The following is an 11,932-nucleotide window of genomic DNA, read 5'->3' as shown; positions in this document are numbered from 1 at the left end:
TCAAGACAATTTTTATTCGAGTTGTGATAGATGTATTTACAGTTTTCATTCCAGAACGAAGAATAAATATCAAATTAACGACATTCTCTTCGTATTCTATAATCGGTTTCTCTCTCGTTTTAAGTCATTTTCAGAGATTTCTCTTTAAAAATATATTAAGAAAATAAATTATTAGTTTTGGCCACGATGTTTTTTCTTATTTTCATTCCGTAGGAAGTACTCACCTGACTGGTCTAGGCATCTTTTTCATTAAGTATTCTGGCAGAATTCCATTTTTATAACACCTCATCACGATTTTTTCCAGAGAAATATAAGCGTGAGGGACGTCGATGCTAATATCATCCATCTCTTTATAAACGCGTTCAAAACCCTAGAAACGCATTTAACAATATTAATATAGTGTATTTAAGCAGCCCATCAGTTAATATAAATATTAAGTTTATAGAGTCGTTGTAAAATTTTTTCAAGGACTTGTGCGGGGATAATTACCCTACGGGATCTATACCTTTCATGCTAGCATGATAATCGATAATTTGCAAATGACTTATAATCAATAATATCTGCAAGAGTTGACAGTTTCCTACCTAGATTGATGGAAAAAAATTTTTGTATTCACCGTATACTTACTTGTTTCAACTGATATGGACTAACAATGGCGCCGGTTGCTAATGACTGGATGAGTTTGTGAAGTAGTTCCATTGTTCTTTCTCCAGCATCTTCGATCATCATTACAACAGCCTAATAAATAAATCGAGAATTAAAAAAGTAATAATGACAATCTATATAATATTTTTAAAAATACACCAGACTACATTATGTGATAGTGAATTAAGAGAATAGGTATACAAGCATTTATTACTACAAATTAGGACATAAAAGTTCAAACTAGAAACTATTAACAAAATATATAAATATATAAAAATTATAGTATTCAATACATTATTTTAAATTATAATTATTACAGTATTATTATTTTAAAAAATTCTTGCAAATTTTGCGCACTTGAAAAGTTCGTACAATAAGTAAGATATGAATTGCAATTACATGTTAAAATTTAAAATATATATTAAAAAATTCGATTTAATTTTATAACTTTTCATATACAGTATTCGTTAACAAGTATAAATATGTGCAAAAAACGAAATTTAAATAAATTTAAGTCGTGTATATGTTCCTTACCAGATGGCGCCACAACAAACACCAGCATTTTCATTAATTTTATTAATTAAAATAAAACGAATAGAAAATTATTTATATGTGGATAACAATTCATATTAACATAAATAAAATTACGAAAAGCTAAAGTATTTCATATCGAGAAAGCAATTTATAGATTTTTTTTTTTTGTATTACAGAATATATTCGTTAAACAGATTTTATTATATTATTTTTAGAAATAATTATTCCATTTACTGCACTAAAACATGTCTACATTGTAACAATCTTTCAAACTATTCCTCCTACAGAAAATTTCCATACACTAGAATTCTTTTAAGACATCTAAAATATAATAAATATCTAACCACTGCAATATATATACAATGTGTATGAAGTGGTCCTAAAGCCAGTTTACAGTCTAAATTACACGAATAAGCTTCCAAAAGGTTTCTAAAAAGTTATAATTGAGCAAGAAAGATCTCGATTTGAGCAACGTTTGCAAAATTTATAATCACTAAAGTATTTCAATCTGAGAGCAATTATATATTTACAGCGCTTCAACTGACTTTTAGGCTACAGTAAGTTTAGTTAATTAATTTATTTAACGTATAAAATTTATTGGGATGCAAAATACCTATAAATTCCCACTGCCTGTCTGACCTACCTTAATCTCGAGAATGGAGTTAGATAAATGAAATTCGAGATCACATATGGAAATATTCGGGGTAGAAGGCCCCAATTAACTATATACGAACTTCCAGTACAAACCGAAAGCAACGTTATTTCAATTCAAAACTTTTTCTTCGAAAGGAGTTAGATAGACGACCGGCACTACCTTATTGTTAACAGGAAAAGCTTGATGTACAGGGGCAAGACACTGCTAATTTGAAGTGGAGAGCATATATTTTGAACGAAATAAATTAAAGTCCGGCATTGAGACGATGTTTATAAACTAAAAAGTTTTTACATTTTCTAACTTTACATTCCTAATTCGATTTCGTTAATCATATTTAATAGAAGAAAATAATCGAAACCTTTTTCTTATAGTATGTAATTTTATACCGTATTTAACAAAAAATAAAATAAAACCAGACCATGACGCTCATTAAGTGAACTTTATCAAGATTTTTACATTGAAATATCAACTCGTTTAAAAGAATCATTTATGTAATATAGATTTAAATATTCTAAAAATAATTAAGAGCCTTATCTATATTTTCAAAGATAAAATTAAGACTGATAGATAGCTATTTGATATGAAATATGAATAAACAGCTGAAAATAATTCTTTACAATTATCGAGTTTATCGAACAAAAACATATTTTTATATTGTTTACTTTTAAACAGAATATTCCAAATAGATATTCTAGATATTCATCTATCCAAAGAAAACAAGACTTATCCAACGAAGAAACTTGCTTTCGGGCTTTATTATCAACAAAGTCCAGTGCCGAATCGTCCACTAGGCATGTTAGGCGCATACCCAGGGGCCCGAAATTGAAAAAATAAATCAATTCTCCCACTTCAATTGTATATCATAATTTATAAATAATTCTTTAGTTACAGTTAGGCGTTATTAGTTTATGATGTAAAATTATATAAAGAGACCCCTCAATCTTCTGTGCCTAGGGCCCCGGAAGGTTTTAATCCGCACTGACAAATTCAATTTAATATTTAAATATACCTCATTACGGAATTTAGCCGACTATTTTTAAATTATTTTCTGAAATATATATATATATATATAAACTGTCGCTATACTACATAACTGAATCGTTTCACAGGAATATTAAAATTCATTTATATAATATTATTTTCTAGAAATGTAATTATTTTTGAAGTTAAGTTATGAAATCATAAAATAAATATAAATTTTAAAATCTTAATCACAAATTCAAATACTAAACAAAGTTATCTATTATGTAGGAGTGAAATTGCAAAGAAAATTTTTCTAAAAGATTTGTATTAAAAAATTTGTTTGTAATTAAATTGCAGTAAATTTATAGGCGAAAAATAGAAAATAAGATATAAAATTATTATAATAAGTTTATAAATATGTAGTGAAAAACTTATTAATTACTTTTCGCATATGTAAGTTTACATTTTTTTACCGAAACGAAAACTTTCTTTAGAAACAAACGTGTGTCAAGTGTAGAAAAATGTTCATTAAAATTTAAACAACGAAATAATTAAAAGACATTTTCTTAAGCATTGGGGGAAAAATATATAATTTTTTAACACGAAAATTTATTTTATATTTTGAATTCCATTCCATGTCCAACTTTATTAAAACCATTCCCGAAGATACTCTTACACCTAAAGAATTTTAAATCTTGAATACAATATATAGCCTGTAACTTATCCAAAATAATTTTTTCTAGCATATTTATATATCAGACGACTTTCATATAAATCTTAATAAAGAAATCAAATAATCATTCGTACTTATTTGGTTCTCATCATACACTACACCTTTCGTTGGGTTGCAATTTGAAAAAATTGTAGACCTATAAATTCCCTCTGTCCGTCCGTCTGTCGTTCCTTAATCTTGAGAACGGAGTTAGACACATGAAAATCAAGATAGATATAGAAAGCTTAGGGGTAGGAGACCTCAATTAACTATATACACACTTTCGAAACAAACCGGAATTCACGTTATTTCAATTCAAACATTTTTCCCCAAAAGGTATTAGATGAATAGCATGACTCTATTGTTAAAAAATGTACAGGGGAAAGCCAGTACTAATTTGAAAATAATAATTAAATTTTAAGTAATTTGGTATGAGTTAGGCGCCATATTTTATTAAATTTAATAAGAGGTAACACTTTTAGATGCTTATATATGAAGCTAGATCATTTGAATAGTTTACTGAAATAACTAAATGTCTATTTTCTCGACAATACCTTCTATGTTTTCAAGTAAGGTTTTCGGTTCCTAGTACATGGACTCTTTTAAATTGTATTAAATATAAAAAATATATGGCCAATAAATGGGCACAACAAACATGGGGTCAATAAAACGTTTTTTTCTTGCCATTAATATCAAATTTCACAAAATTAATGTAATTTATATACATACGTAGCCTACACGTGTGTGTGTAGTTACGTGTGACAGTAACTTCACCTGCGATCTTTATTATGAAACGCTCCATATTATACTGTTTTGTTTTCGTCAGCGTTGTTAAATAGTTTACGATAAGCTTATTACGATAAATACTGAGTGATAAAATAAATATTATACTATACTGATATTATACTGAGCGATGAAATAAAAACAGGACTCATGAGAAATAATGCGAAGAATTTGGCAATGTTACAAATTAGACTTGGTGATGTCGTGGGACAAACTACTCTTCTCGAAATACTTAAATACTGAAGGTTTATTTACTAAGGATAATACAAGTAGAAATAAATAAATAAAATAAAATAAAATGTTCACTATAATAAGACTGAAATTTGATTTTTCTCCTTAACTATATGAACGGAATTTTAAGAAACGTGCTTAAGACGACAGTTTATACAAAAATATCCCGAATCATTTGTGCCTAAAAAGAATAATGTCTGGAAACTTTTTAACAAATAGCAGTCACGGTGTCTGTGTTTAGCAAGAAATAGCGGTCACATCCAAAAAGTTATCTAAAGAATGATGCCGAGATATTTGGGCGCAAGCAGAAGAGAGTCCCGAGAAGTTTTTAATTTTTGGTAACTTCTTTCTTATGTAACTTTATACTAAAGAAAAAATCTCTGTTTTATAGAGTTAATGATTTCCAAGTATCGAGAAGCTTAATTTAAATAATAGTAGCGAGGTTGAGGCCGAAGTTTCCAATACGAAAACGTGTACGTCGAACGTTCGGGCGCCGCTTTCCTGTAAGCCTAGAAGTTTGACAATGGCGTTTGGAAAGTCGATAAAATCATGCTCGACATTCCAAACGCCATTGTCAAACTTCTAGGCTTACAGGAAACCGGCGCCCGAACGTTCGACGTACACGTTTTCGCGTTTAAAACTTCGGCCTCAACCTCGCTATTAACGAAGACATTACACTTCGGAATCGATGATGCGTGATGAGTCAGTCAGGCGCCACCAACTAGCGACGTCACCAAACTCCTTGTGTTGCCCTCTTCTCGTTTGATCGTCCGGTATAGAACATTTGTGATGCATTTGGATCTTAGTTTTAATGATCTGATAACCTGCTTGACGTTCTTACGTTTTATTTAGGATTAATGAATTCTAATAATTCACCGAAATATACAAGGTATAACGAGCAATTATTTATTGTGACATCGTCACAATGTCAGTCAGGCTGCAATTTTTTGTCATATTTTTAATAATTTTTTAATTTAAAATATATGCTCTCCATCTTAAATTAGTAGTGTCTTACCCCTGTACGTCATGTTTTTCCTGTTCGCAGTAGAGTCATGTCGGTTATCTATCTAACTCCTTTCGGGGGAAAATTTTTGAATTGAAATAACGTAACTTTCGGTGCAAACTGGAAGTTCGTATATAGTTAATTGGGGCCTTCTGCTCCTAATATTTTCATATCTGGTATCGGCTTTCATCCGTCTAACTCCGTTCTTGAGATTAAGGAACGACGGACAGGCAGATAGGGGGACTTTATAGGTGTACAATTTTTCCAAATTTCAGCACAATAATCTACTGTCTTAGCATTAATGTACAATCTGTTCTATAAAGATTGTTTACTCAAAGAGACTCGAAGTCAGTGAACGAAGATGGCAGTTTATAAATCGTTAAGAAAGTTGCACGTAGTGAAATTCACTTTCTTTTCTGCTGAAATGTTTAAAAAGTAGATGTTTTTTACACGCGAGAATAGCAACGAAGTCGACGTAGCTACATCATATTTTTTCATCTTTAATTTTATAAATTATGAAAATTAATTAACATTAAAGTGATTGAAAAATTCTTTTCATAATTGAAAACAAAGTTGACACGATGATTTAAGTGAAATGCTATAAAATTACTTTATGAGGATAACTATTTTTTATTTCGTTTTAAAATTTATGAATCGTATAACCTCGTATATTATTAAATAACGTTCAACGATAATTAAAGCTACCGATTTTTACAGTAGGAAAATTCCAGATTCTGATGAATTCTGATGAATAGAGAAATCCACACATTTTTTAAGATGCGATATATACTGTATAAATTTATGGAAAAATGTATATTAAGAAAATCAAATAAAACTCCTGCACTTATTTTCTTGAAGTAATATAAAATACTCAAGCTATTAGATTAAGTCGGAATATATACATTTGGAAACGAGAATATAACTAGATTTTTCGAATTTTTCTGTATTAAACATAAATATTAAACATGCAATAAATTTGATTTTGCGTGAGCACGAACAGCTACATCGGCGTCTTTGTCCATCATCTAGAGGCAGGTGGAAACCTCGCTACAGAATCTTATCTCTTACCATATCATTGGCAGGCGACTAGCAGAAGCAAATTTGCATGCACAGCGACGGCTACGCGTTTTGCTACGAGTCCCAACATCGCCGTTTGCAGTTGTGCAGCAACAAAGAAGCCTGGACTATTTCGCATTGGCAACCTATCGTCTTTAGCGACAAATTTGGTTCTGTTTGGGAACGAATGACCACCATTCAGAGTATGGAGAACTATTGCGCCTTTACTGTCGAGCTGCACACTGTCTCCACTGCTGGCGTGCTGGTCTGAAAATCGTGACACGATTATTCCTAATTATGGTACGAGGGACATTGAGGCACAACGGTATGTTTAGAAAACTCTGCATTCTTGTGCACTGCCTTTCATGGCAGGCTGAAAACGGTCATTATCCGGCAACTTAGTACTCGGCCACCTACAGCAGTGGCGTAACGAGGGGGGTGCAAAGGGGTGTATCATGCACCGGGCGCCACTCGCAGAGGGGCGCCCAAATGGTCTCCAAGACAAACTATATTGTTTCTGGAGGGGGAGAGGAGCGCCAATAAAGTGTCGGGCGCCAGTTATGTTCGCTACGCCACTGACCTACAGGTAGTGTTTCCCAGGAATATCTTTGTCACGTTGCCACATATTCTCGGCCTGTTCGGCCTCCAGATTTGTTGTCCATTGAGCATTTATGAACCGGATGGGATGCCATCTTCGGCTATCTACGAGTGTAAGCGATCCAGAGCGACAGTTGCAACATCTGTATGCAAATCTGTCGAAGGATAACATACGGTATCTATATGCTTCCATGCCTGATTGTATCGCTGCGTATATCCAAGCAAGAGGAGGGGGACCTATAAGGTACTAAAGATTTCTTTAAAATTATGCCTTTATTCCACAAGAAATTGTCATTTGCTATGATATTGTAATCTCTTATTATCATCGTCGTTACGTTCGTAATCATTCGATTTCGACACTTTCTTCTTGGCGTGTAACTTTTTTTGTCAATAAGTGTAATAATTTAATATTATAACGAGAATAATTTTTAGAATTGCATGCATATTATAACTTCTTGCTAATAATTCAAGCAAATAATTATTGAAATGAATAGATCTATTTATGAATCGTAAGGAAGCCGAATTATTTTTCTTAATATAAAAATCATTGGGAAAAATGTGTATTTTATTTGAATTTTATTTTATAGTAATTTGTCTTGGTAAATTATTTTTGCTTCGTTTAATATTTTAATAAATGCTAAAATCTAAACATTTCATTGATCAAGCTTTGTATACAAAAAGTTAATCTTAGTAGACCTAACACTGAATTAAATATTGCTATAGTTATATTGATCTAAGAAAAAAAAAACAAACAAGGAAAAGAAATTTTATTAAATCTTCATTTTAAAATAACTTCAGCACTTTACTTTCATTGATAGATATAGGATTAAGTTGACTATAAACTGTTGTATTTGTATATGTGAATAATTTTATACTGACCATTATCAAATTTGTTAAAATTTTAAAAGTCATAAAAGCAAATGTTATTTCCGTTATTCTTTATTACATCTTTTTATGAATAAAATAAAATGGGTTAAAATTTTCTATTTCCACTTTCTCAATTTTACTTATTGAAATAAAATTTACCTCATATATTAATTCGTGATGAAAGTGGGGAACTTCTAATTCTTGTACACATCTTTCAGCTTCTAAAACGTCTCCCGAACACAAATATTCTTTTAACAGTAATCTAATCTAAAATAAATTTTCTTATTTATTTTCTTATAAAATTTATTCAATCAATTAAATTGTTTTTTAAAATAACAAAACAACTAAAACAAGAAGCAGTTTTTAAACTTCTTTAAAAATATTTTAATAAATGGTTTATTAATTATATTTCGTATATAATTAGAAATATATTCAATACGTTTCAATCTCAGTTTTTAATTATAGCTTGAGAACTTCATCTATTAAGCATTATGATTTACTCGTAAGACAAAGACATTATATAAATTCAATTATCAGCTGGTTATAACTATCTGTTCTTTAACATTTTCTAAAATCTCGGTAGAAATATTTAAATATTCTAACATTTAAAAAATATTAAACTATTTTAAATCTTAATAATTAATTTTATTTAATAGCTAATTCAATTTTTAAAGAAATTATATTGGGATTAATAACATAACTAATATAATTTTCATTTCAATGATGTTAAATAGACACAATTTTGATGAGAATAAATGTATATGAAGACATTTTAAGGGAAATTACTATTTCTTTTTTTTTTTCCTATTTAACTATTTGTATGAATGACTATACCCTAATTTCTTGCATTTTTCTGTATGATTCATCACTCTTTTTCTCCATACCTTGACCCAATTTGACATAAATGACATGGATTTTTTTCTTTGTAGAATTACTAGGAATTCCAAAAGTAATTATGTGAAATTTTATATTATCAACTAGTTTAGAATTAATAATTTAAACGTAATATGTAAGATAAATTGTATAAGTGAAAAAAAAATTATAAATGTAACAAATATAGTGTGATTTACTTGACAAGAAACCTGATATTTCTAATTGTCCTAAAAAAGCAAATGCATTTTAAACCATCGACCATCTTGAATTTTAATATTTATAAAAGAAATGAAATCTTTTTGATACTTTTTCATATACTATATGTAAAATTTACAAAATACTTTATACATGTATGTACAATTTAAAACAATACAAGACACTCTATAATAAAACTAAAATAATTTGAAAGATAAAGTCATGTAATAGATTTTTTACGTTGATTGGTTATAAGAATACCTACAAGAGATTTTAAAATAATAAAAATTTTAGATAAATATGTCAGCATTTAAGTAAACACAATGTACTGTGAAATAACACTAATAAAAATAATAATTACTATTTTAAATATCAATAACATCACTTATAGCTGATATAATAATTGGGTTTATGAATTACACAATCTTTTCATTCGAAATTCTTTTTCATTATTATAGAAAAACTAAAAACGATCTAAAGATAAAAATATATTGTTTTTATAAAAAAATTAATCATTTTATAGATTAAATCCATTGACATAGAACAAATATCTGAAAAACTTTAGAAATAAAAACAGCATTGAAGAATTATTTTATAAATCTTTTACAAATTATTGATAAATACTAATAAAAACTAGTTTTTATTACAAAAGATAATGATTTTGTGTTTCTTTAAATATATCTTTTGTGAAATTTAAAAAAAAATAATAGTAATTGATAAAGCTTACGAAATTCTGTATATTTAAAATTTAATACAATTAAATTGAATTGAATAAAATTCTAAACTTGGAAGCACTGATACCTTTTTAATTAGGTATTTAATAGGTTTCATTCCTCCTCCAATTCCCCATATGTTATCTAATCTCACCAATCCATGTTTTATAGTTAAAAGAGCTTTGGCATGTTCGAGGGACGATCTGTTTGGGAAATTACAATATAATTATTTAATAATAATAATTTATTTTCGAAATAAAAATATCGAAAGATTCTAAAGCAATAGACTATATAGTTACAAATATGAAGACTAATACAAAAAACATTTTGAATTCTTCTACACGTCCATTTTGGATTTTTAAATTTTTATTTTTCCAAATCTTTTCATAAAAATTATAATTTTGATCTTAGATATATTTTTTTATAATATACAAATTAAAGTTGCTATTTTTATGTTTTATTTAACGATTAAATGAAATCGCAATTATTATAATTTTACTATTTATTACAATTATTTTTTTACAACTGATTGACATTATTAGTGACTTATGAGATCAAATAAAATTGTAATGTTTTTAAAAAATAATAATTTCTGCTAGTGTAAAATACAAATAGAAATTATTATTGCAGACACGTCTAACAAGTAAGTTATATATTTAGACGAAAGTTAGAAAGAGTTTACAACCTATAATACGATAAGTTTAATCATTAAAGTTACAGTAGGATATATATATTTGTAAATTCAGTTATTAAATTAACACATAAAAGTACATACAAATCTATCTATATGCCTTTATGTATATCTTCTGAAAATGCAGAAAAGCTTCAAATTTAATTTATTTGATGAATTTGAGTACACTTAAGGCCGTTGGGAAAGTAGCTGGGGATTTTTCACGGTCTCGAAGAAAACTGAGGTGTCCGTAGCGGTTCCTACTCTATAAATTATTTTCACTAATAAAAAATAAAGTCTTTAAGACTACTATTTTATTAATAAAGAAACATTTTCTACGTATTTCATTTCTTCAAAATAAATAAATAAATGAAGGCATAAGAGGCTCGCTCAACCATCGACGACCCCGAGTACACCATACCGATACTGTTTTAAATTTTAGGTTAGTGAAGGAGGGAAAAAGATTAAAAATCTTTTTACAATAAAATCTAATTCTAATCGAATTGGTAAATTTAAACAATTAAAAGTACAAACGAATAATTTGTATAGAGCCAATTCAATACGAACAAATTCCAAATTGAGAAAATTGGTCTAAATTGATAAATTATTGTAATAGTTATATCTTCATAAGTATTTTTTCATATACGTCTAAGATATATTACATTTAATTTAATACAATAAAAAAATAAATATTGTATGTTCTTTTTTGCCTTTGAGTTTGCCTTTAATAGCTCTAAATTCAATCAATTACGAAAAGTAAATTAAATATATACAGTTTTTTTAGGATAAATAATTTATGGGGTAAAAACGAACAGTGATTGGAACTTTAAGGAGTCATTTTTGTTTGAATTAATAAAATAGAAAGCCTGGTTTATTCAGACTATCAACGTAGATTTTTAATGAGCTTTAGTATTTCTATTTTACAAATATCGATTTGATTTTCTCCATAATACTTATATTTTTAAAATATTTAACTATTTTAAGAAAGACCTGCGAAAGTATAGTTATTGGCACAGTTGGCATATGCTAAGACAGTGATTCTTATTCTTTTCCCACCTTAAGCACCTTATTCTTTTTGCTATTGATCTCCATCTAGCCTACATTTCTCAGTAGGTCAATGTAGGTTTAGGTAGTATATTTCATCAAAATTAAGAAATGGTTCTGTTCCTAATTCGTATGACACTGAAGAGTATTCAATTTCGTTTTCCTTAACGTAGCAAATTGATATAAATACTGATTCTCCTGAAGAATGTCTGGAATAGTATGAGTGTTAAGAACTCGTCAAAAATGAAACTTTATTGCACATAAGTAGGTGAGTTATAATTCAACATGAAAGTTATTTTTTGAGGTATTGCTTGATATTTCGGGACTAAGATCGCAAAGAGGATTCACTAACACAAGTGCAAACGTAAGTGGCAAATCAGTTACTTTTCTG

The 11,932-nt window shown here is 28.6% G+C and overlaps 1 protein-coding gene across 1 annotated transcript in view; it reads right to left on the bottom strand.

The window, feature by feature from the left end:
• LOC136976517 (programmed cell death protein 4-like) overlaps window positions 1-11,932 on the bottom strand; it is a 67,705-nt gene continuing 55,773 nt past the window's right edge. The window contains exons 8-12 of the mRNA XM_067271821.1: window positions 9,916-10,030; window positions 8,206-8,313; window positions 628-738; window positions 225-370; window positions 1-140 (exon numbers count right to left, since the gene is read on the bottom strand). Of these exons, the coding sequence (XP_067127922.1) occupies window positions 131-140; window positions 225-370; window positions 628-738; window positions 8,206-8,313; window positions 9,916-10,030 (490 nt within the window). The 3' untranslated portion in view covers window positions 1-130. The remainder of the gene's footprint in view (window positions 141-224; window positions 371-627; window positions 739-8,205; window positions 8,314-9,915; window positions 10,031-11,932) is intronic.

The sequence above is a fragment of the Centruroides vittatus genome, unplaced genomic scaffold (genome assembly GCF_030686945.1).
Source record: "Centruroides vittatus isolate TY-2023 unplaced genomic scaffold, ASM3068694v2 contig_400, whole genome shotgun sequence".
NCBI classification, from domain to species: Eukaryota; Metazoa; Arthropoda; class Arachnida; order Scorpiones; family Buthidae; genus Centruroides; species Centruroides vittatus.
The sequence above is the reverse complement of the archived record's forward strand: the minus strand, read 5'-3'. Positions and strand labels throughout refer to the sequence as shown.